Source organism: Scyliorhinus torazame, chromosome 27 (assembly GCF_047496885.1).
Source record: "Scyliorhinus torazame isolate Kashiwa2021f chromosome 27, sScyTor2.1, whole genome shotgun sequence".
NCBI classification, from domain to species: Eukaryota; Metazoa; Chordata; class Chondrichthyes; order Carcharhiniformes; family Scyliorhinidae; genus Scyliorhinus; species Scyliorhinus torazame.
The window spans coordinates 9,702,202-9,728,883 of record NC_092733.1 but is presented as its reverse complement, the minus strand read 5'-3'; the positions used below and the strand labels follow the sequence as shown (position 1 = coordinate 9,728,883).

General features: G+C 47.6%; 1 protein-coding gene across 4 annotated transcripts in view; it reads right to left on the bottom strand.

The window, feature by feature from the left end:
* The window catches only part of LOC140403193 (proto-oncogene vav-like), a 115,043-nt gene that overhangs the window by 29,386 nt on the left and 58,975 nt on the right, over nt 1-26,682 (bottom strand). For all 4 annotated transcript variants that reach the window (XM_072490938.1, XM_072490940.1, XM_072490942.1 and 1 more), the window contains exons 3-13: nt 15,680-15,738; nt 13,994-14,059; nt 12,198-12,306; nt 10,905-11,003; nt 10,445-10,513; nt 9,681-9,784; nt 7,901-8,000; nt 5,276-5,371; nt 3,047-3,115; nt 2,876-2,962; nt 2,149-2,234 (exon numbers count right to left, since the gene is read on the bottom strand). In XM_072490938.1, the coding sequence (XP_072347039.1) occupies nt 2,149-2,234; nt 2,876-2,962; nt 3,047-3,115; nt 5,276-5,371; nt 7,901-8,000; nt 9,681-9,784; nt 10,445-10,513; nt 10,905-11,003; nt 12,198-12,306; nt 13,994-14,059; nt 15,680-15,738 (944 nt within the window). The remainder of the gene's footprint in view (nt 1-2,148; nt 2,235-2,875; nt 2,963-3,046; nt 3,116-5,275; nt 5,372-7,900; nt 8,001-9,680; nt 9,785-10,444; nt 10,514-10,904; nt 11,004-12,197; nt 12,307-13,993; nt 14,060-15,679; nt 15,739-26,682) is intronic.

Genomic DNA, 26,682 nt, shown 5'->3' with positions numbered 1-26,682 from the left:
TAGCGTGTCCAATCCACCTAACCTGCACATCTTTGGGTTGTGAGGGTGAAACCCACGCAGACACGGGGAGAATGTGCAAACTTCACACAGACAGTGACCCAGGGCCGGGATTCGAACCCGGGTCCTCAGTGCCGTGAGGCAGCAGTGCTAACCACTGCGCCACATGCCGCCCTAATTTATTACAATTTGACATACAATTGATATCCCTCATAAATAAACGCTTGGTCAGAATCCACAAGTAAATTGGCACTACTTCCTTTTAACTCTAAAAATCCAGTAAATCCAGCAAAACTGCTCTCCCGTTAGTGTAGTTACACGGCTCGGCTTCTCACTCGCTTCCACTCTGCTGTGGAAGTTCAAGAATATTCAACACAAGACTGCTTTCTGCAATAAAGGCTCTTCCGGCCCGACTGCAAGGCGGGTTTGAACTTCACGCACTCTCCCAGCATAGAGCTATCCCCAGGAGGTCTCTTCCACACAGCCAATACAACTCAGCTCAACCTCTTTCTATAACTATCCTTTTCCCCTTTCATCTTCAATTCCATTGTCCTCCGCACCACTTTGAACTTACCTTTCCAAAATATAAAACCTTTCATGTTTTTTCCTATTACCTCCCCTCTCGCCTCAAATAAAAATTTAATAACCTTCCCTTGATAGTTTATGAAACCTTTGAAAGCTGTAAAAGCCTTTTAATTCTCTTGGAAACTTAAAAACCGAAAGGCCAAGTCCCTATCTAACTCCTAATACAAATTTCTAAATTCTATTTATTTGCTTATAAATCCATAGCTTCATTACAAATGCACCTCTACCTCTTTTATGTCTCAAGTCTCCCAGGCAAGTTGTCTCCATTAACCTTTCCCCAGCTTATTCAAATAATTTACACACACACGCTCACACAGACAAACACAAACAGTCAGCTTTATAAAATAGCACAATAATCCCCAGAAATATTTTTCAAAATACCGTCCATCCTCACAGGCGTTCTCAGAGGGCAGCCAACCTCTTGCTGTGGTTCTGGAATCACATGTCGACCAGAACGGGTAAGGACGGCAGATTTCCTTCCATAACGGGCATTCGTGAACCAGGTGATCATTTACAACAATCCTTGATTTCACGATCACCATTACTGTCGACTAGTTTTTTTATGACAAATTTATTTGATCAACTAAATTTTAATTCTCCAAGTGTTTTGGTGGGAGTTAAGCTCACGTCTCCGGATCATCCACCTGGGCCTCTACACTTCTAGTCCAGGAACATAACACTGTGCAATCATGCCCCAAGCTCCTTTGGTCACCCTAAGCTCCTCAACTAGATCGCATCTAGATTAATAGGAGGTCACACGTGCCATTAAAAGAAATGGAAGACATTTTACCAACCCAGCTAGCCTGCGCATCTTTGGGCAGTGGGAGGAAACCGGAGCACCCGGAGGAAACCCACGCAGACACGGGGAGAACATGCAGACTCCACACAGACAGTGACCCGAGGCCGGAATCGAACCTGGGACCCTGGTGCTGTGAGGCAGCAGTGCTGACCACTGTGTCACCGTACTTGTGGGTGCTATGGGAACCGAGGGATATGGGGATGGTGTGGGAAAGTGACGCCAATGTAAAGGTTCAGCGATGATCTTATTGAATGGTGTAGGAGGCTCAAGGGGCTGAAAGGTTTACCCCTGCTCCTCTGTCTCGATCATTTCAAAACCCATCTCTTTGACCTTGTTTTGGTTTGGTAGCATTTTATCCCTGCACCCTCTGAGAAGAACTCTGAGAAAGTTTTATCTATTTAGATATTTTCGTGGGATGTGGTTTTCACTGGCATTTGATGCCCATCCGTAGTTGCCCTTGAACAATGTGATTTGCTCGACCATTTCAAAGGGCACTGAAGGGTCATCCACACAAACACAATTTCACATAAGTCAACTTAACAATGAAGGAGGAGGAAAATGTTGGTTAGCTGTGGAGCTAGTGGGAGGCTGGTGACCCATCAAACCACAGCTAAATGATGACCACTGTGTTCCTTTGTGGTCTAACTGGCTGTGTTGCTCCTGACAGGCGGAGGATCAAGCCAATGATCTGCATGGAGTGGGCGACTTTTGAGGTGTGCAAAATAATCTAGAACATTCTATAGCTGCAGAGAAGGACGTCCACTTACCTATCCTGTTTGGATCGCTTGTCGACAGTCGTTAAGCGTAGTTCACCATCTATCTTGGGCCGCCCGTAACTAGCCAGCGACTGGTTCTAGGAAGTAACAAAATGGTTAATACTGGAGAGACTGATGTCCCCCTTTAGATGAAAGGTAATTTCTCAAGTGAGGACATAGCTCCACTGCACTCTGGCCTCCTGACCTTGTTAGAGGCCGATGATCGGAATTGCATGCTAGGATGTTCCCCGAGATAGGGGTGGATGATCCCGGCTGTGTGGATTTCCCTAGCCTCTGACGAGATGCTGATGATATTGGAGATGGCCATCGGCCTTGCAGCCTGACTCAAAATCTTGGTTGCGGGGGGGGGGGGGGGGGGGACCCCCATGTCCATCAGAGAAGCCATAATATAGAATCGTCCAGCAATGTAAGAGGCCATAGGGCCCACCATGTTTGGACCTTTGAAAGAGCTATCCACTCCCCGCTGCTCTTTCCCCATTCTTATACCACAGATTGATTATGTGGGTACTCTGGCCATCCTCCAACCCCAGTGTTGATCCAGCACAATAGGAGCGTGCCTCATGTAACCTGCTCTGGCACATCGACTGAGACATGCCTCTTTGCTGAAACTGTGTGATCAGTGAATGTACCCGCTAACTCTCTCACTATTAAACTTTATACAACAACCGGATGATCACTGTTAAGACACTTCATGCATCTTTATTGACTCCTGACTTACCAAGTTCTCTATTGATAACTGGAAGCTTGTGATCTGTTTGAGAGTTTCGCTGTCCCTTTTTACTTCATTTACACATTGGGCTAAATCCTAAACAAGAGATAAATATACAATTAATTCTCTATACTTAATTCTTGACATATTAGATATAAAGCTGTAAGGCAACTCACTCACCCTCATGGAATCCAAAGCTGATCGTAAGTTGTCCTTTTCTTTATCGTCAGTGGTATGTTTAACTAATTCCTGCAGCAACATATCAGTGAGACATCAGGACATAATTCGTGAACATTTGAATGTTAACGTGTCTCCTCCAAATCGCAATCGCTACCCCAATTTGGACATACTTCGCCTGTTCTTTCATCGTCATTGGGTCATAGAATCCCGAGAGTGCAGAAGGAGGCCATTCGGCCCATTGAGTGTGCACCAATCCTCTGAAAGAGCACCGTACCCAGTCTTACTCCCCTATTCCACCCCATCCCCATAGCCCCAACTGATCTGCATATCTTTGTACACTAAGGGTCAATTTTATCATGGCCAATCCCCCTAACCCGCACATCTTTGGACTGTGGGAGGAAACCGGAGCACCCGGAGGAACCCCATGCAGACACGGGGCGAACGTGCAAACTGCACACAGAAAGTCACCCGAGTGTCATGTGAGAGTACTTTTAAGAAATGGGTGTTTATAAATGGGTGTGTATATAAATATCTGTAGCGAGAGTACCTTTAAAGAAATGGGTGTTTATTACTGCAGTGATGTCAGAGAGTGGGTGGAGCTGGGCTGTCTGTCAGCTTTTTACTTTCGTTTTAGGCTGTTTGCTGCAGGCTGTGTTTTAGTTTCGTTTTCAGAGCTGGATAGCTGCAGTCACAGCCAGAAGGGGTATTAATCTCTCTCTGTAATCTAAAAACTGTAAATCGATCCTTTGATGATTTAAAACTAATAACTGCTCTCAGTAGTGACTTTAACCTGATGTGTTTCTGTTAAAGGTTTTATTTTTAAGTCTTATGGATGTTAAAAGGAAAGCTTAAAGGATTACTTAGTGTTGTAGTCTTTGGGGGTTGTATTTGAATTAATGGTTGCCAAGATGTTCACTGTATGTTTTTAAAAGGTTAACTTGAGTTCATAGAATAAACATAGTTTGGCTTTAAAAAATACTTCTCCATTTCTGCTGTACCACACCTGCAGAGTGGGCCGTGTGCTCCCCATACCACAATCTATTAAAGGTTGTCGGTCAGGGGAACTCCATGATACACTTTGGGGTTCTCTAAACCCTGGCCCATAACACGAGGTCGTAATCGAATCAGGGTCCCTGGAGTTGTGAGGCAACAGTGCTAACCACTGTGTCACCGTGCCGCCAGGGCCAAACTCCTGGAACTCCCTCCCTAACTGCACGGTGAGTGTACCTGCACTGCAGTGGTTCAATAAGGCTGCTCACCACCATCTTCTCAAGGGCAACTAGAGAAGGGCAACAAATTGACAGAGATGCCCACATCCCATTAATTTTCTTTTTTATATGATCCTCTCCCCTCCCTCAAAATATTGATTCATCTTGGGGTTCTAGGCACAGTAAGGATATAGCCCACATGATCATTCCTGATCCATGAACCCCGAGAGAGTGAGCTCTGAACGTACAAGGAACATTCCCTGAGCCTCTTATAAAATCCACACATACACTCCTCTTTCAGTCAGAATATCCGGAGTGGGAAGCACGGTTGATTTTCCCCTCTCTAGCTCAGAGACACTGATCATAATTACTCCAACACCCTGGATGAGAAAAGCCAAATGTGGACCCAGACTTCACTGGAATGGGAGTCGAGCCTAGTGTAAAAGACTCCGCCGCTTGGAAGGACTCAAGGCCCCCGAAGTCGGAGACCTGGCTATCGGACATGGCTAGCTTTCTCTGCTTGGAGAAAATCAAAGTTCGTCCTGAGAGGGTCACTGTTGGGGTTCGCCCGGAGGTGGCAGCCATTCATTGACTTCTTCGCGGAAAATTAATCGTCAGCAGAGAGGGGGGGGGGGTTAAGTTAGCGTAGATTAGGGGGTTAATTAATGGTGGGACCTGTTAGGGAGGGAGGTGGTATTTGCACTGTGTTTATAGTCTCATGTACATTGTTTATATTGCAGCTGTTTCGATGCCAAAAAGAAATACCTCAATAAAATGTTTATTAAAAAGAAAAAAAAAGATTCCGCCAATTTTCCCGGTTTCGTGTGAGTGGCAAAGACCCATTTTTACCCCCTTTGAGGGTCACAGAGAGCGAATAATTGCTGAAGGGGAGAGGGACCGAATACAGGCCAGAACTCAAATCCTCCGGGGCCTAGGTCTGCAGCGTTTCCACAAATGCTCAGCAACGCTCAGATGGAAAATATGTCCGGCATTTCTAGCTGGGCGCCCAGCGGCGGTCTACCTGAAGCAGAAGGTGATACTTGAGGACTCTTTGCATGGGCACCATCAAGAGATCTCGGAGGGTGAATCTCCCATTATTCGCTCTGTTGGAGCATTCCTGACAAGAAAAGAACACCAGCAATTACACTCGGCAACCTCAAGTGACTGCGACACTTCGCTTTTGCCGATCGAACAAGAGTATGAGGCGGACTGATGGAAACTATTTGGCCAAGTGAGTGTGATCACAGAGATCCGTTCTCCTACAGAAGGGAGTCTCACCAATGGGGCCCCGACTTGGGGTCGGAATGGGAGGGAGGCATGGGCGGCAGGGAAAGTGGTCTATCCCGGGCCATTTTCAGGTTGTGGGTTCCAGGAGTAAAATCAGAATCAAACAAATCAAAACATCTCGTTCAAAGAAGCAGGTGCTGATGCGAAGGGGGAAAAGCTTTAACAATAAAAGGGACCGTCCTCGATCAAAGTTCCGTTAGGGCAATTTTCGAACTGCTTCTGAGTGCTGTGCACTAGCAGGAGTTCCCCGTTGTATTTTGACAGATTGCTGCATATTTTATAAGCCTCAGAGTTATGCAGAGATGGCACTAATCTCCAAGTGCGCAACAGGTTTATTTGCAAGAGTCTTAAAGTGTCTCTGCAATGATAAGATGTCCGCGCTCATGCTTACAGATTGGCTACTTGGCTTTAGTTTACTTAAGCTCTGAGCCATCATGCAGACTCAGCCAATCAAACATGGTGAGCATAGATCAGTTCCCAGACTCAAATAATCGAATGCAGAAACGATTGAACATTACACCTGCCTTGCTCCAAATTTAAAGGTGCTCAATAAATTGGAAATCCTCTCAACATGCTCCTGATGTTCTAATTGCTGAAAAAAGGGCCTTTGTCCTGTATGGTATTCGCAAATGTGAAGAATCCTTCACTGTGTACGTGGAAAACCTGCTCAGAACTTATTGTAACAATTCATCCAACCATTTGGCCTATTCATACTGCGCAGAACCGGCCATAGATAAGCTCGGACGGAAATGGATATCACTTCAGTGTGTCTTGGGCAACCTATACACACACATACACAGCAAGCATGAGGGGGACCCTGTGGTATCCCATTGCTCTTACACAATCCCAACAAGTGTTTAGTTTGCTTTCAAGCAAGGCTGTCTGGCCATGTTGAGCGGCAGGCCCAATGGATACGAATTTGGACCCGTCATTCAGAATGGCGTGCATTTCGTTTCTAGAATCATGTTTGTTAAGGATGTCTATTCCTGTCCCTTTGTCAGGCATACATGCATTGCGCCTGTTTCAGCTAACCAAAATAAGTGACAGCCTCAGAGCAATGCCTAGATCAATCGGAATCAAGATAAATTAAAAACAATGCTTGGCGGTTAACTGTCAGTCAACATCAACTGGTGCATTCTTATTGCAACACCTCTCCCAATCAGATTTCACTTGCCAACAAATCAGCATTCTCTGCCCATACACTGTAAAGTTGTTGTTTCCCCTGACATTGGTATCCTTGTGATTGCCTTGGTACGTGCAAGATGAAAAGCTTCGACAAAATGTCTCTTCTTTCCATCGCAAACTGGACGAATAGCACTTTATCTCCCAATTAGACATATTACAGCCTTCCGGACTTAACATTGAGTTCAACAACTTCAGACTGTGAACTCTCTCCTCCACCTTGACCCCACTTTTATTTCGATCAAATCATTTTCATTCCTTCCATTTTCCCCTCAGCGTTGCCCCCTCTCCCCTCCGCCATCCCACCCCAATAGGGCCACCTGTTCCCTGTTCCAAATTGTCCTTTGACACACTGCTCACCTTTGCTCATGCATGAACACATTCTGATCTCTTAATGTGCCACTGTCCACACCCTACTTAGTCATCATCGCCTTCATTTACATTCCCTTTTTTCTTTCTGTCCACCAGATCGTTGTCAACCCCCACCGATCGCTGGCCCTCTACCCAGCCCCACTGCTCCACGCCCCCCTCCCCCACAACAGTACAAATCTGACCCTATTTTCCGTTAGAATAGAATAGAATTTACAGTGCTGAAGGAGGCCATTCGTCCCATCGAGTCTGCACCGGCTCTTGGAAAGAGGACCCTACCCAACACCTCCACCCTATCCCCAGAACCCAGTAACCCCACCCAACACTAAGGGCAAGTTTGGACACTAAGGGCAATTTATCACGGCCAATCCACCTAACCTGCACATCTTTGGACTGTGGGAGGAAACCGGAGCACCCGGAGGAAACCCACGCACACACGGGGAGGATGTGCAGACTCCGCACAGACAGTGACCCAAGTCGGGAATCGAACCTGGGACCCCGGAGCTGTGAAGCAACTGTGCTATCCACAAGGCTACCGTGCTGCCCCAGTTCCATCCGGCATTGACAAACAGTCATCCAGACTCGAAACGTTTGCTCCCTTCTCTCTCCACAGGTGCTGCCGGACCTGCTGAGAGTGTCCAGCATTTCCTGCTTCTCAATCCTGCACCACCGAATGCCAAAGCATCAGAGTGCGCGGGAGATTCAGCCGCCCCAGAGTGTGTGTCACTTATAGCGACTGAAACCAGAAAGGCGGCTGTGCGGAATTATTTCTGAGTGCAGTGGAGTCACTCGAAAAAAAGATTCCCACCTGCAGCTTCATCTGAACATCTTCCCTCAGGCTAGCGACCTTGTCCAAGTGTTTCGTGGCTGCCTCCACCTGGCTGCAGTACCTTCCGTACAGCAACAACCTTTGGGCAGCAAAAGACAAAAGACAGGTTGTTAGGGATCCCAGCACACCCTGGTCGTGTCAATTAACGGCCATTTCTCTCAATACATCACTGGGTTGAGAGGAACCGCCAGTGGTGTTGTGGTAATATTAATGTAGGCCCGTAATCCAGGGGGCCCCAGGCTAATGCGCCAGGAGGCACAGGTTCAAATCCCCCCCCGCAGAATAAAATCTGGAATTGCCCCTCTGAATTGGCCGATCAAAGCACACAGTTTGTGGGCAACAAACTCTGCGGCGACACCCACACATCCCGTGAAAGAATGAAAGAAAACGCCGTGGGAAATAGAGACACAAGCCGCCAAAGTTATTTAAATTATTGGTGAAAGGCACTCGATTGGTTCAAGGTGTTTGTCGAATTGATTCTGTTCAGGAAGAAACCTCTTTACGCCAGACCATCTCGACACTCACAGAATCGTGGAATCCCTAGAGTACAGAAAGAGGCCATTCGACCCATCAAGTCTTCACCCACCCTTTAAAAGACCACCCGACCTAGGCCCAATCTTCTGCCCTGTAACCTCACCCTGAGGGGCAATTCAACACGTCCAGTCCACCTAACCTGCACACCTTTGGGCTGTGGGAGGAAACCGGAGCACCCGGAGGAAACCCACGCAGTCACGGGGAGAACGTGCAGACTCCGCACAGGCAGTGACCCAAGGCCGGAATTAAACCCAGGACCCTGGAGCTGTGAGGCAGCAGTGCTAACCACCCCGCCACCGTGCCGCCATCTTGTTGAACTGGCCTCAGAATCGCAAGGTACGCTCAAAGGTGGGTTAATAGATATAACTCGTTGCAGGGAAGGACTCCTGATCTGCTGCCTTTGACCGGTTTTGAACCTTCTGTCTCCTTGCCCAGGTTTAAAAAGGAAAGGCTCGCATTTATGCACCGACTTGCACAGCCTCAGGATGTCCCAAAGTGTTTTGTAACTAATAAAGTCCCTTCTGAAATGTTGCCCCTGTTGTATTGTTGGATACCGGCAACCAGATGGCCATCTCTCACAAACAGCATCACAGTGAGCGCCAGATAGTCAGCAGTGAGGTATTCATAGAATCATAGAATCAGTACAGTGCAGAAGGAGGACATTCAGCCCATTGAGTCTGCACTGACTCTCTGAAAGGGCATCCTACCTAGGCCCACTCCACCGCAACCTCATCTAACCTCTGGACACTAAGGGGCAATTTAGCGTAGCCAATCCAGCTCGCCTGCACATCTTTGAGGGATAAATAAAATGGCCAGGAACTCCCCAGCGCTTCTTCCAAATAGGGTCACGGAAACCTCCAGATGAACCTTTCTTTGCCATGATCTACTGAATGGCCGGACAGGCTCAACGGCCTACTCCCATTCCCGCGGAGGAAACCGGAAAGTCACGGCTAAAAATCCCACCGGTTGCCGAGGTGGGATTCGAACGCCCGAACCCACAACGTTAGCCGGGGCCCGAAATCCAGCCAGATTGTCACGACGCCACTGTCGCTGCATTGGAAGAATGGGCTGAGACATCAGGCTGGTCACCTGGGAATCATTCACAATTTGGCATGAATGGAAATCCTTCAGAGAGGGAAAGCCAGAATGAGACTTTTTCAATGCCAGAGCCCCTGTAACTCAATGAACTGATGACAGTGAACTTTCACCATGCACACACGCTCACCTTTTCTTGTAATTATTGAAGATTTCATAGAGGTTCTGGGCGTTGCTCATTTTGATCGAGATTTGGATTTCTTCTAGTAAACCTTTGTGAACCTTCAGTAGTTCCTGAGGAGACACAGTGACAAATAAATGGTGTTGCAGAGCGCTTGCTGCTTGTGGCAACTCGCACAGGCATACAGATCAGGGGCCAGGGAGACAAAGGCAGCTCTCCCTGAAGCTCCTGATGTGTGTAGGTTGTGGATGAGGCCCTCAGCCGACGGTGCGAAGGGCAAGCCAGTGTTGCTCCAATCCCGCCACGGACAATCGAACCGAGTTTCCACCATCTGCTGTGAAGCGCCCAAAGCTGTTCGATATCCACTTGTGGATGCTCCTCATTCCTACCTCCCATGTTGCCCTGCCTTTGCTCTTTCTTCCCCACCACCCTCAGTTGATATTGAGTTGCTCACCGAAGGACATAAACATGCTCTTTGATATAACGTGCGAGTTCAGGCTGGTCCCGCCTTCACCGCAGGTGGAAGTGACATCCACCCCATCCAGGGTGGACTGGTTAGAACCAGGCCTCAGAAAGGGCCCCGTGTTTAATCCACTGCATGCTGGGCCAGTCCCTGCACCGTCAGGATTAGAGGTTGAATCGCATCAAGCCAAATCCAGGTGCGATCCACTGGCTTGGATCAGGAGAAGCAACTTGCAATAGGATAAAGAGATTCACACCCACTCAAACTAAAATAAAGATGGAATCATTGATGTTGACAGCAAGCGACTTACCTCGATGTTGAGGAATATGTTCTCTAGGTCGTGGACATTGAGAAATCGATGCAATGGTCTAAAAAAATGCTGAATAACAGAAAGGGAGATTCCAGTAAAAACAGTGATCACCAATTTGCCCATTGACCAAAAGACAAAAGCAACTCGCAACGCACTTGCTCGATCAGATCAACTCTGAACGTATTACATTGTATTAACAATCTGTAAAGAGTTAGGAATTAATGAGCCAGGAACTAATTGTTATTTGTAAGTATTCCAGGGGGCCACATTTCATAGCTGCACCAGCGACTAATGTAAAGTGTTACAGAACCCGTTCAAAAGAGCAAGGCAACATTTAAACGTAAAGAGCTCTGATCTTTCCAAGTTTAAAGTGTGATCCGAAAGACACCAAGAGCACGCAGCACCGAGGAAATTGGTGCAATCTGTTCCATGTCCATTGGCTCCCTGGCGATGATCTCACCTGATGTATAGATTCTAATGTCTCTGTGTACTTCTCCTCTGTCTGTTTGATCTCCTGAAGACAGCAATTCCGTTTGTCGAATTCGGTCATTTTCTGTGGCTGAAATACAGACCCCTCCCCCCCGTTAGTGAGGCAATGGCATGTTTGTCCTCCAATTATCCCCCCACCCGAATAATGCTCTCTTCTCCAATCTCGTTCTGCCCTGCACCCCCCTCCCTCCCTCACCCCCTCGCCCACCCTATTCCATCAATACCCAACATATGTCCTTGGTTAGGACATGAGGTTAACGGGGGGGGGGGGGGGGGGGGTCACCGTTGAATGGTGCAATGGGCTGACTGCAGGCAGGATGGGAGGTTTTTGGTCCATCGCGCATGGAGACCACCTTTGCCCCAGGGGTTGGCTCAAACAGCTTTTACTGTTGGAGACCATTCACCACTTTGAGTGGCAGTGCAGCTTCTGATCAGCTCCTGAGAGAGTGGGGAAAGTACTTAGAACACACAGTGCAGAAGGAGACCATTCGGCCCATCGACCCTGCACCGACCCACTTAAGCCCTCACTTCCACCTTATCCCCCTAACCCAATAACCCCATCTATCCTTTTTGGATACCAAGGGCAATTTAGCACGGCCAATCCACCTAACCTGCACGTCTTTGTTCTGTGGGAGGAAACCGGAGCACCCGGAGGAAACCCACGCAGACACGGGGAGAACGTGCAAACTCCACACAGACAGTGACCCAGCGGGGAATCGAACCTGGGACCCTGGGGCTGTGAAGCCACAGTGCTAACCAATATGCTACCGTGCTGCCCTTTCAGCACCAAGTCGAACTCATGCACAGGTATGGGAACAAGGAACACCGCAGGATCTAATGGGCTGTCAGTGGGGTAACAGTCACACTGGAGTGGTAGCAATTGAGTTTCCATTAGCCCCCATACCTTGCTGTTTCTACTTTAACCTGACTGCCACAGGGTTGGGTTTCTACAGGGGGACTTACCCCAGTTTTGTCCCCAGTGCCTCAAAATGGCCATCAATACCCATGCCCGAGAGCAGGTGCCCATTTCGATTCTCTTTGCTGAGTGTTAGAGAGGAAGGCAGCAAAAATGTAGCCAAGTGCCATCAAGGGCTTTCTGTTTGTGAGGGCAGGAAGTTGACCTTAGGTCAGGGTAGGAGCTAGGATGTCTTCTTTCCTTGATTATGCCACCTGGCCACTTATCATCAACACTGCTCTGTGAGTATTCAACGGAAGGAAGTAGGGAGAATTGGAGATGCCAAAGTTGGCAGCAGGAATCTCATACCGGCGCCATCACCACCTCAGTCCTCATCAGATCTTCATATATTTCACCTCCCTCATCATCTTCATTTTCCACGCAATCATAAAGATCGTCATCTTCCTCTCCTGTGTCACTGTTGAGACAAAGGTCATGGGATCATACGTTTTTTTAGTGTAACTTCACAAACACCTTTCTCTCATGGGGATTAGTGGGGAATTGGTGGAAGGATTTCTGAGCTGATTAGTAGCCAATCAAACGCAGAGAACGCTCCTTCCATAGCCAACAAGTCCTGGAGTTAGACTCAAACCCGGGGCTTCTGGTCCAGAGGTAGGCATGCGGCCCACCGCGCCACAAGACCTCCCACGGGATCATGTGAAGAGAATGGCCATCACGGTGAACTCTAGAATAAACTTCAATAATGACCCAACATCCAATCGCCTGCAACAGGTGAGGGCCGGCCATGATAGGTATTGTGAGATTATCAAATATTCAAATGGAAGGCAATTTATTCATGGATGGAAAGTTCTCATCAGATCTGTCTATTGGTTGACACAAGGCAGACACGTAGAGGAGATTCCTTGAGCTGCAACACCCTCAGGGCTAAAGCCCTAGTGGGATATGACAAATCTGTGCCAGGCTGCAACACATCAACCAGCCATCGCCAGTGTCATGTGAGAGTACCTTTAAGAAATGGGTGTTTAAGAAATGTACCTTTAAGAAATGGGTGTTTACCAGTGATGTCAGAGAGTGGGTGGAGCTGGGCTGTCTGTCAGCTTTTTACTTTCGCTTTAGGCTGTTTGCTGCAGGGTGTGTTTTAGTTTCTTTTTCAGTGTTGGAGCTGAAGCCAGACAGAGCAGGTGTACTGCTGTTCTCTCTGCCATGAAAAGACTATCTCTTGATCATTTGGTGAATTCAGAATTATAAATGTTCTCAGTAGTGAATGTCAACCTCATGTGCTTCTGTTAAAAGGTGTTTCTTTTGTCTTCTGGATGTTTTTTGGGAAGTTATTAAGCATTACTTAGTGTTGTATTCTTTGGGGGTTGTATTTGAATTGATGATTGCTAAGATGTTCACTGTATGTTTTAAAAGGTTAACTTGAATTCATAGAATAAACATTGTTTTGTTTTAAAAAATACTCGTCCATTTCTGCTGTCCCACACCTGTAGAGTGGGCCGTGTGCTCCCCATACCACAATCTATTAAAAGTTGTGGGTCAGGTGAGCTCCATAATACACTTTGGGGTTCTTTAAACCCTGGCCCATAACACCAACAACAACACAAAATTGCACTTATATAGCACCTTGCACATGGAAAACATCCCAATATGTTTGAAAGGAGGGTTATCAAACAGGATTTGACACCAAGGTGATAGTTTGGGGTGGAAAGAGAGAGGTGGAGATAGATAGAGAGAGAGAGAGAGAGAGATGGAGATAGAGAAAGATGGAGATAGAGAGGTGGAGAGGTTTAGGGAGGGAATTGCACAGCTTACGGCCCCAGGAAGCTGCAAACACTGCTACCCCCGGTGACGAAAATCAAAACAATGCAAATGAATTGGCCAGAATTGGAGGAGCGCAGAGATCTCAGAGGGCTGTAGAGCTGGAGAGGGTTACAGAGAGACAGAGATGTAGACCGTAGAGGGATTTGGAACATGAGGACAAAATCTGTAAAAGGTGTTGTTAGACTGGGAGCCAATGTAGGTCAGCGAGGATAGGGGTGATGAGCGAAAGGGACGGTGCCAATTACATACAGGCAGCAGGGTGTTAAGCAAATTCAAGGTTACCGAGGTTCAAGGCCAGAGTGATGGAGGAGTCTGTAACTTACTCAATGACATCGGAAAGTCCACTGTAGATATCATCATCGACCAAGCTGTCTTCCGTCGGAAAGGAGCTAAAAAAAAGATAGATTTTGTTCACTTCCTCCACGTGACATGTATTCCCCTTATAAATACAACAAAGTCACCGAATTGGGTGTTGGGACCAATGATGTGAGCGTGGGGTGGGAGGGGGGCGGGGGGAAGAGGTCAAGGCAGGAGGTCATGTGATGACACCTCCTGGAATCTTGAGTTGGGAACACCTATTCTCAGTCTGGCCTTCTGCAGGTGCTTCATTCCCTGTATAGACAGGGACGGGAGAGGCCTAGTGGGAGCCAAATCACTTTGTCCCCCTGCACCATCTCCTACAGCTCCTCTTCCTTTCAGTGCTGTGAATAGCTGGGGCCCTGCTCTCGCAGATGCAACATAAAGTGACCACCCTTCTGCCTCTGGAGGTGTTGTAAATGAAAGGAAGACTCGCATTTCCATCGCACCTTTAATGACTTCAAGATGACCCAAAGTCTATTTGCAAACAATTTTAAAAATAAATAAATTTAGAGTACCCAATTAATTTTTTCCAATTAAGGAGCAATTTAGCGTGGCCAATTGACCTACCCTGCATATCTTTGGGTTGTGGGGGCGAAACCCACGCAAAGACGGGGAGAATGTTCACACGGACAGTGACCCAGAGCCGGGATCGAATCTGTGACCTCGGTGCCGTGAGGCAGCAATGCTAACCTCTGTGCCACCGTGCTGCCCGCAAACAATTTATTTTTGACAGGTGATGTAGGTGCACCGTGCACAGTGAGGTCCCACGGAGAGTTATCAGATAAATGACGAGTCCAGCTGTCTTTGTGATGTTGTTCGAGGGAAAGGCACCCTTCAGTGCTTCCTCTCGGAATGGTGGCACGGGATCATTGAGCAGGGAGAGAGGGCCCGGTCTCTGGACAGGAAGGTCGTGAGTTCGAGTCCCACGTCAGAGACCCGAGCACATGACGATCCTAGTCCAATACTCAGGCAGGGCCGCACTGCTAGAGGTGCGGTTTCAGACGAGACATCAAACCAAAGGTTCACCTGCCATCTCGGGATGATGTAAAATACCCCATAGCATCGTCATGAGCGACAGCAGAAGAGTTCCACCTGGGTTACTGGGTAATATTCATCCCTCAACCAACAGAGACGAATGATGTTTGCATGTCACACTGCCGTGTGGGAGAGCTTGCTGTGCGCAAATTGGCGCTCAACACTTCAAAATGCACTTAACTGGTTGTAAAGCACTTTGGGGCTTCCCGAGCAATGAAGGCACAATCGACGCACAAAGTTCTTTGTTTCTTTCCACTTAAACAGATGGAAGCAGAATCTATTATGACTTTTCATCGAGAATTAAATGAAGAATTGGGACAAAAAGCACATGGAACTTCGGGCACAGAAACTGTCCGTTCAGACCACCTGACCAGACCTGGGGTTTACTCACTTTGAGCGTGAATAAATAAAGATGCGGTAGTGATGGCTCTTTCATAGATTAGCAACGGCCTCAGTCGAAACTTTAACTAGATACCAACACTTTCTCGACTAGTCTTACAAACACCCACAAGGTATCCCCAGAACCAGCGGTATGTATGCATGCTCCTTCAGGAGGAGGCGGAGGTTCATCAGATGCTGGCAATGGGAGTGCGTAACATGGTGGTTCCACTTACCAGATCCCTTTCCTTTGTGCGGTGGGAGTGTAGGATAAATAGGACAGAGTGTCAATGACCTGCAAGCAAATGAGAAAGAGTTACCTCAAAATGCCACCTGCACAAAGGATGTGGTACCAAATCTCAAACAGTGATCCTGACCAACTTAACCAAGCCACCACAGACAGTGAACAGTGAATGAGAGGCGGCAGGTTAAAAGGCAACACTGCGACCAAACACGGCAACTGGGGACTGGGGCCCAATGTCTATTTTGAAATTATCTACGGTAAGAGCAATTCGGGATGGGCAACAAATGTTAGTCTTGCCAGTGTTCCCCACATCTGGTGAAAGAATTAATTAAATGGCCTGATGCCATTCATAAGCAAGGCTCACCCATTATAATGGCTACTTGGGGTACCTGGGATTATTGGCCAATTATTAGGGGGACAGGTTAAGCTCTTTAATCTGTAAGACAGCAAGTGCTAAAGACCTCCAGGAGAGAAGAGTGGAGACAATGTTGACAAGAAATAACTTAAAGAGTTGGGTTCTTAAAATAAAACTGTTTTCACACACAGAACTCCAATTAACTACGTGAGATACCCTCAATTACGGCTCAGGAGAGAAGATTGATAATTCAAAGGCTTTAATTACCAGAGAACCAGACAGCTGCCGAGAAGTGTGCTCACTGCACGCTGCCCACTGAACAGTTCCCTGGGGGCGGAGCCGGAGGCGGAGTCCCCCAGAGTGCCAAACTCGGTCTTAAAGGGGCCTACGCATTAAAGGTTCATGTGTATACAGATATCATTCATCACACTACGCTATGGAATAAGGCATATTATCTTGGGGAGGGAGTTAAAGGCTGCAATCTAATTGAGGGGTTTGGGGTGGAGTTTATATATCGAAAAAAAGATATCCGGGAGTGAGTTACAGACTGGAATCTTGTCGAGGGGTTCGGGGTGGTTTATTTATAGAATAACAGGGGCGGGATTCACTGATCCTGAGGCTAAGTGTTGATGCCGTCAACAGGCCCCCAGGAGCAGCGATTCTGAGCCTCTCAGTAGGCCAGCACATGAGTGAGCCACGCCACTCTAGCTGCCGATACCGGCGTCAAATGGGCGCCACAGGTCTGCGCGCATGCGCGGCGACCGGCGGCAATAGGCGCATGCGCTGCGACCGGCGCAATTGCGCGCATGCGCAGTGGTTCACTTCTCTGCGCCGGCCCCGACGCAACATGGCGTCGGGCTAGAGGGGCCGGCGCGGAGCAAAAGAGTCCCCAAGCCCGAGAGGCCGGCCTGCCAATCGGTAGGCCCCGATCGCACGCCAGGCCACAGCGGAGCCGTCCGGGGTCGGAACCACCTCCCCCCTCAACAGGCCACCCCCGGATGGATGCACGCCGTGGTCCCACCAGGTAAGCCGACACTAAGCTACTCGGCACATCCTGGGCGGAGAATCGCCGGGGGGGGGGGGGCCGCGCAGAGTGGCACCCGATGGGCGCCGCGCTACAGGTCAGGCGCCATTGGCGCCGATTCTACGCTCTCCGGAGAATCGGTGCACTGGCGTCGGGGCGGCGCGGTGCAATTCGTTCCCGGGCCCGCCGATTCTCCGGCCCGGCGTGGGCTGAGAGAATCCCGCCCCAGATTCCCGGGAGTGAGTTACAGACCGGAATCTAATCGAGGGGTTTGGGATGGTTTATATATAGAATAACAGATACCCGGGAGTGAGTTACAGACTGGAATCTAATCGAGGGGTTCGGGATGGTTTATATATAGAATAACAGATACCCGGGATGGAGTTACAGACTGGAATCTAATCGAGGCGTTCGGGGTGGTTTATATATAGAAGAACAGATTCCCGGGAGTGAGTTACAGACTGGAATCTAATCGAGGGGTTCGGGGTGGTTTATATATAGAATAACAGATACCCGGGAGTGAGGTACAGACTGGAATCTAATCGAGAAGTTCAGGGTGGTTTCTATATAGAATAACAGATACCCGGGAGTGAGTTACAGACTGGAATCTAATCGAGAAGTTCAGGGTGGTTTCTATATAGAATAACAGATACCCGGGAGTGAGTTACAGACCGGAATCTAATCGAGAAGTTCAGGGTGGTTTCTATATAGAATAACAGATACCCGGGAGTGAGTTACAGACTGGAATCTAATCGAGAAGTTCAGGGTGGTTTCTATATAGAATAACAGATACCCGGGAGTGAGTTACAGACTGAAATCTAATTGAGGGATTCGGGATGGTTTATATATAGAATAACAGATACCCGGGAGTGAGTTACAGACTGGAATCTAATCGAGGGGTTCTGGGTGGTTTATATATCGAATAACAGATACCCGGGAGTGAGTTACAGACTGGAATCTAATTGAGGGGCTCAGGGTGGTTTATATATAGAATAACAGAGACCGGGGAATGTGTTACAGACTGGAATCTAATCGAGGGGTTTAGGGTGGTTTATGTATAGAATAACAGATACCCGGGAGTGAGTTACAGACTGGAATCTAATCGAGGCCTTCGGGATGGTTTATGTATAGAATAACAGATAGCCGGGAGTGAGTTACAGACTGGAATCTAATCGAGGCGTTCGGGGTGGTTTATGTATAGAATAACAGATACCCGGGAGTGAGTTATGGATTGGAATCTAATCGAGGAGTTCGGGGTGGTTTATATACAGAATAACAGATACCCAGGAGTGAGTGAGAGACTGGAATCTAAGTGAGGGATTCGGGGTGGTTTATATATCGAATAACAGATACCCGGGAGTGAGTTACAGACTGAAGTCTAATCGAGGTGTTCGGGGTGGTTTATATATAGAATAACAGATACCCGGGAGTGAGTTACAGAATGGAATCTAATCGAGGGGTTCGGGGTGGTTTATATATCGAATAATGGTACCCAGGAGTGAGTTACAGACTGGAATCTAATTGAGGGGTTCAGTGTGGTTTATATATCAAATTACAGATACCCGGGAGTGAGTTACAGACTGAAGTCTAATCGAGGTGTTCGGGGTGGTTTATATATAGAATAACAGATACCCGGGAGTGAGCTACAGATTGAAGTCTAATCGAGGGGTTCGGGGTGGTTTGCATATAGAATAACAGATACCCGGGAGTGAGTTACAGACCGGAATCTAATCGAGGGGTTCAGTGGGGATTATATATCGAATAACAGATACCCGGGAGTGAGTTACAGACTGGAATCTAATCGAGGGGTTCAGGGTGGTTTATATATAGAATAACAGATACCCGGGAGTGAGTTACAGACTGGAATCTAATCGAGGCGTTCGGGGTGGTTTATGTATAGAATAACAGATACCCGGGAGTGAGTTATGGATTGGAATCTAATCGAGGGGTTCGGGGTGGTTTATATATCGAATAACAGATACCCGGGAGTGAGTTACAGACTGGAATCTAATCGAGGCGTTCGGGGTGATTTATATATCGAATAACAGATACCCGGGAGTGAGTTAGAGACTGAAATCTAATTGAGGGGTTCAGTGTGGTTTATATATCGAATAACAGATACCCGGGAGTGAGTTACAGACTGGAATCTAATCAAGGCGTTCGGGATGGGTTATATACAGAATAACAGATACCCGGGAGTGAGTTAGAGACTGAAATCTAATTGAGGGGTTCAGTGTGGTTTATATATCGAATAACAGATACCCGGGAGTGAGTTACAGACTGAAGTCTAATCGAGGTGTTCGGGGTGGTTTATATATAGAATAACAGATACCCGGGAGTGAGTTACAGACTGGAATCTAATCGAGGGGTTCGGGGTGGTTTATATATCGAATAATGGTACCCAGGAGTGAGTTACAGACTGGAATCTAATAGAGGGGTTCAGGGTGGTTTATATATCGAATAACAGATACCCGGGAGTGAGCTACAGACTGGAATCTAATCGAGGGGTTCGGGGTGGTTTATATATAGAATAACAGATACCCGGGAGTGAGTTACAGACTGGAATCTAATCGAGGGGTTCGGGGTGGTTTATATATCGAATAATGGTACCCAGGAGTGAGTTACAGACTGGAATCTAATAGAGGGGTTCAGGGTGGTTTATATATCGAATAACAGATACCCGGGAGTGAGCTACAGACTGGAATCTAATCGAGGCGTTCGGGGTGGTTTATATATAGAATAACAGATACCCGGGAGTGAGTTACAGATTGAAGTCTAATCGAGGGGTTCGGGGTGGTTTGCATATAGAATAACAGATACCCGGGAGTGAGTTACAGACCGGAATCTAATCGAGGGGTTCAGTGGGGATTATATATAGAATAACAGATACCCGGGAGTGAGTTACAGACTGGAATCTAATCGAGGGGTTCAGGGTGGTTTATATATCGAATAACAGATACCCGGGAGTGAGTTAGAGACTGAAATCTAATTGAGGGGTTCAGGGTGGTTTATTTTTAGAATAACAGATACCCAGGAATGTGTTACAGACTGGAATCTAATCGAGGGGTTCAGGGTGGTTTATATATCGAATGACAGATACCCGGGAGTGAGTTACAGACTGGAATCTAATTGAGGGGATAGGAGGGGTTTAAATACAGAATAACAGATACCCGGGAGTGAGTTACAGACTGGAATCTAATCGAGGCGTTCGGGATGGTTTATATATAGAATAACAGATACCCGGGAGTGAGTTACAGACTGGAATCTAATCGAGGCGTTCGGGATGGTTTATATATTGAATAACAGATACCCGGGAGTGAGTTACAGACTGGAATCTAATCGAGGCGTTCGGGATGGTTTATATATTGAATAACAGATACCCGGGAGTGAGTTACAGACTGGAATCTAATCGAGGCATTCGGGATGGTTTATATATCGAATAACAGATACCCGGGAATGAGTTACAGACTGGAATCTAATCGAGGGGTTCGGGATGGTTTATATATAGAATAACAGATACCCGGGAGTGAGTTACAGACTGGAATCTAATCGAGGGGTTCGGGATGGATTATATTAAGAATAACAGATATCCGGGAGTGAGTTACAGACTGAAATCTAATCGAGGGGTTCGGGGTGGTTTATATATAGAATAACAGATTCCCGGGAGTGAGTTACAGACTGGAATTTAATCGAGGCCTTCGGGATGGTTTATATATCGAATAACAGATACCCGGGAGTGAGTTACAGACTGGAATCTAATCGAGGGGTTCGGGATGGTTTATATATAGAATAACAGATACCCGGGAGTGAGTTACAGACTGGAATCTAATCGAGGAGTTCGGGATGGTTTTCTATAGAATAACAGATATCCGGGAGTGAGTTACAGACTGGAATCTAATCCAGGGGTGCAGGGTGGTTTTCTATCGAATAACAGATACCCGGGAGTGAGTTACAGACTGGAATCTAATCGAGATGTACAGGGTGGTTTATATATTGAATAACAGATACCCGGGAGTGAGTTACAGACTGGAATCTAATCGAGGGGTTCGGGGTGGTTTATATATCGAATAATGGATACCCAGGAGTGAGTACAGACTGGAATCTAATGGAGGGGTTCAGGGTGGTTTATATATCGAATAACAGATACCCGGGAGTGAGTTACAGACTGGAATCTAATCGAGGCGTTCGGGGTGGTTTATATATAGAATAACAGATACCCGGGAGTGAGTTACAGACTGAAGTCTAATCGAGGGGTTCGGGGTGGTTTGCATATAGAATAACAGATACCCGGGAGTGAGTTACAGACTGGAATCTAATCGAGGGGTTCAGTGGGGATTATATATAGAATAACAGATACCCGGGAGTGAGTTACAGACTGGAATCTAATCGAGGGGTTCGAGATGGATTATATTAAGAATAACAGATACCCGGGAGTGAGTTACAGACTGAAATCTAATCGAGGGGTTCGGGGTGGTTTATATATTAAATAACAGATACCCGGGAGTGAGTTACAGACTGAAATCTAATCGAGGGGTTCGGGGTGGTTTATATATTAAATAACAGATACCCGGGAGTGAGTTACAGACTGGAATCTAATCGAGGCGTTCGGGATGGTTTATATATCGAATAACCGATACCCGGGAGTGAGTTACAGACTGGAATCTAATCGAGGGGTTCGGGATGGTTGATATATAGAATAACAGATACCCGGGAGTGAGTTACAGACTGGAATCTAATCGAGGGGTTCGGGATGGTTTATATATAGAATAACAGATACCCGGGAGTGAGTTACAGACTGGAATCTAATCGAGGGGTTCAGGATGGTTTATATATAGAATAACAGATACGCGGGAGTGAGTTACAGACTGGAATCTAATCGAGGTGTTCGGGATGGTTTTCTATAGAATAACAGATACCCGGGAGTGAGTTACAGACTGGAATCTAATCCAGGGGTTCAGGGTGGTTTTCTATCGAATAACAGATACCCGAGAGTGAGTTACAGACTGGAATCTAATCGAGGGGTACAGGGTGGTTTATATATCGAATAACAGATACCCGGGATTGAGTTACAGACTGAAATCTAATCGAGGGGTTCAGGATGATTTATATATAGAATCACAGATATCCAGGAGTGAGTTACAGACTGGAATCTAATCGAGGGGTTCAGGATGATTTATATATAGAATCGCAGATATCCAGGAGTGAGTTACAGACTGGAATCTAATCGAGGGGTTCAGGATGATTTATATATAGAATAACAGATACCCGGGAGTGAGTTACAGACTGGAATCTAATCGAGGGGTACAGGGTGGTTTATATATAGAATAACAGATACCCGGGAGTGAGTTACAGACTGGAATCTAATCGAGGGGTTCAGGATGGTTTATGTATAGAATAACAGATACCCGGGAGTGAGTTACAGACTGGAATCTAATCGAGGGGTTCAGGGTGGGTTATATACAGAATCACAGATACCCGGGAGTGAGTTACAGACTGGAATCTAATCGAGGGGTTCAGGATGATTTATATATAGAATCACAGATACCCGGGAGTGAGTTACAGACTGGAATCTAATCGAGGGGTTCAGGATGGTTTATGTATAGAATAACAGATACCCGGGAGTGAGTTACAGACTGGAATCTAATCGAGGGGTTCGGGGTGGTTTATATACAGAATAACAGATACCCGGGAGTGAGTTACAGACTGGGATCTAATCGAGGGGTTCGGGGTGGTTTATATATAGAATAACAGATACCCGGGAGTGAGTTACAGACTGGAATCTAATCGAGGGGTTCGGATGGTTTATATATAGAATAACAGATACCCGGGAGTGAGTTACAGACTGGAATCTAATCGAAGAGTTGGGGGAATATTTAGTGTTGATACTCTTGCCCAAAATGTCACGTTCGCTGCTGGGAATATTGCTATTCTTGTTGAATCCAAAATTCGCCCAGTAAAAATAACAACTAAACCAGGATTGATCTCAAACCACAAAAAGTTTCTCTCTCTCTGTGACAGTTCCCATTTCCGAGACACACAAAGTTGATAAATTTACTGCACGATTTGACTCACAGCGAAACCTGTTCGATGCACTTCCCTGTTTCTCAATACATTCTGTGTGCGGAGCTGACGATGATGCAGGAACCTGTCGCAGAATCTCGTCAGCAAATTGAACGCATGTCCCAGTCTCCCCCTGGTATCGTTCAAATGCAAGTAGAAATTCGGGAATCTTCCTCTGGCATGGTGTTCAATTGGACCATCCACATCATTGTTGGCACCCTGCTCTCTATCTCTCTGCTGCCCCACGACCTACGAGCACCAGGCGTTGTGTGCCAGGCGTACCCGACAAAGTGACCCCATTACTTCAGGCTCATCGCTTGGCCATTTATTTGAGCCAGCTTTTAAACAGCAAACCCTCCTTGCCTGCATGCCACACTCCCACCTGAAACTGAGGGACGTTAAACAATCGGATCCCCAGGAAGTGAAATGCTGGGAATTGGAGCAAGGGAGATGGGAGATTAAACAATCTCATATGCAAGACTTTTCCCCCTGGAGGGTAGAAGGCTTAGGGGTGATCTTATCGAGGTCTATAAAATAATGAGGGGATAGATAAGGTAGATAGTCAACATCTTTTCCCAAGGGTAGATGAGTCGAGAAGGAGAGGGCAAAGGTTTAAGGCGAGAGGGGGAAGATACAAAAGAGACCAGAGGGGAAATGTCTTCACATAGAGGGTGGTGAGTGTCTGGAAAGAGCTGCCAGAGGTTGTGGTAGAGGCGGGTACATTTTTTTCCTTTAAAAAGCAGTTAGACAGTTACATGGGCAGGGTGGGTATAGAGGGATATGGGCCAAATGTGGGCAAGTGGGACTAGCATAGTGATAGAAACTGGGCGGCATGGACCAGCTGGACCGAAGGGTCTGTTTCCATGCTGTAAACATCTATAACTCTGTGACACCCCGGTGAATGTAGACCCTCCGATTTTCCTAGCGGAGGACAGGATGGGTTTTAAGCCCTGCAAAGGATTCAGAGGTAGCTCGGAAAGATCTGTGCACAATTTCCTCTGGCCAACGTGGGTGGTAAGGTCATAAATATCTCGGCATTCTTGTCCGATAACAGGAGTTTTGTGCAACCTATCCTTTGCAAAAACTGAAACATTCTCTCTTTAAATTCTCTGGCGTTGACTCCCAGAACCAGGTGTCGTCACATTCCACACCCAGCATTTATTGCCCATCCCTAATTGTCCTCGAGAAGGTGGTGATGAGCCACCTCCTCGAGCCACTGCAGTCCCTGAGGTGTAGGTACACCAACCGTGCTGTGAGGGAGGGAGTCCCAGTATTTTGACCCATGCGACAGCGAAGGAATGGCCGCCATATTTCCAAGTCGGGATGGCGAGTGGCTGGGAGGGGAACCTCCAGGTGGTTTGATCTTCCTGTGCGTCTGCCGCCCTTGTCCTCCCAGGCGGGGGCAGCCATAGGTGTGCTGTCAAAAGAGCGGGGTCCGCTTTGTAGCGGTGCGTCTTGTAGATTGCAGCACAGCTGTTTAGCGCACTTTCTTCCTCAATTAGTCCTCAAGGCTGACGGGTTCCGTGACCTTAGAGATGGTTGCAAGACTTGGAGCGCATTGAGGTGACTGTGCTTCTGTCATGGTCAGTGGGAAGCACCACATTTATTGAGAGGGAAACCAACTATGCAAAGCATAGTAGAATTTTCTGAGAAGTCTTATGCAGCCAAAAAAAAAAGTTATTTTTACCCTTGTGTATTTTTATTTTTGTTTTACACGATTTTTGTGGGTTCCTCCACTGCTGAGCCAGTGCTGAGTGGAGAGTTTTCAAAAAGCTGACAAAATGCAAAAGAGAAAAGAACATTACAGCCACGGACTTTCCTGTGACGGGCTGGTGCGTTGCCCCGCCTGCAAAGCCAGTTGGGTTTCCTTGGGGTTTGCCAAGGGGTTAAGGGCAGGAGTTGGGAGTGGGGAGTGGGGGGGTGGGGGGGGGGGGGGCTGACTGGGCAACAGGACTTCACTGGCCCAGGGCAGGTCCTGGCGTTACGTACGGGAGTCCTCCAGTGCCCATTGTTCAAGAGCCGCTGTCCCCAAACCGGACCCTACTCAAGGGCCCGTTGCCGTGGGTGAAGGAGGAGGAGGGGGGGGGGTGTGTACTGGGCAAGGCCCAAAACCAGGTCGCCACCCCACAGGAAAGGCGACCATTTCCACCCAAAACCCCGCAGGAGGCCACATGTGAAATTTGCCTGTTGCTCGGGGGGGTGGGGGTTGGGGGGGGTGCGCGGTGGATAGAGATCGGAGTCTAAAGGTTGTGAATTCAAATCCCACCCCAGATCCCTGAGTACATAATTCAGGCTGATGCTCCCGCTGCAGTATTGGGGGAGTACCACACTGTCAGAGGTGCGGCCTTTTAGTTGAGGTGACAAATTTAGGGCCTATTTTCCCCCTTCGGGTGGACATATATGACACTACTTTGGAGAAAAAAAAACAGGGAGCTCTTTCCAGTGCCTTGGCCAACACAAGTACCCCGACTAACATTACTTGAAAATAAATTATCTGCTTATTTATCACATTGTTGTTCCCCGCGGAAAACATTCCCATAGCCTAGTGAGGCCTGCAAATGCCTGCCCACCTCCATCCCAATTGGGGCAATTTCATTGGCTACTGACGGGCCACATCCCATCTGGCCTCAATTTTGGCGGGACAGTAAGCTCCAGGTGGTGGGCAAGGCCCTAAAATTCCACCCTTGGGACTTTGAATCTGGGAACTGCTTGGAGTCCCAGTCGTTGGTCCAGTTAGGAACACAGAGATGCTGGCCTTTCTGAGATGGGTTTGGTGGCCACGGAGGAGTCAGAAACGAGAGGCGTAAGGAAACTTATTTTATGACAGAGTAAACTATACACACGGTACACCCCAGGTCCCAGCCGGGACTACACACGCTTGGCCCCCATCTGGGCCCCCTTTCATGCTGGAGTCCTTCTACTCCACTGATGGTCCACCCGGCCCTCAGTGGGGAAGCTCATATTCTTTCGAGGCTCACGGCGAGGCTAAGTGGTCCGTCCCGTAGCTCTCGTGTGGGTCATAACGGTGGGACTCCCCCTGGGTGAAGGGCGGTGGTCACGTCTCCAGCCAATTAACGCTCCTTTGAGAAAAAAAAAACCCTGACCATTGATTTTTAAAAATTTTTTAATTGGTTCATATGGTTAAAATTAGCTTTTAAGTTTCCAAAGGTTTTTGGGTCACACGGCAGAAATGTTTTTGTCGGTGATTTGGTGATATTTCTGTTGAGTTGTGCCCTAACTCCAGAAGGTCTTAACTTCACACTCGCTGTTCCCGGAACGTCAGCACTTCTGCTTCTGCCTTGGTTGTGTCGGCAGGGAGGACTCACATCCGTAAACCGCAGACCTACTGGCTGATAATTTGCTGCTAAATTGGGGATGACGGGTCCAGGTCAGCGCTGGATTCTCTGCCCTGGAGACTCTGTGCTCCTGGCCACGGAGACTCGCAACTGGTCACAGTTAGGGCGAGGAGCGGCCCCCAGGTGCCGTTCCCTCTCCTGTTCCATGCTAACTGATGCATGCAGAGGAGGTCGGCGGATTCCATTGGAATCACAGTTTT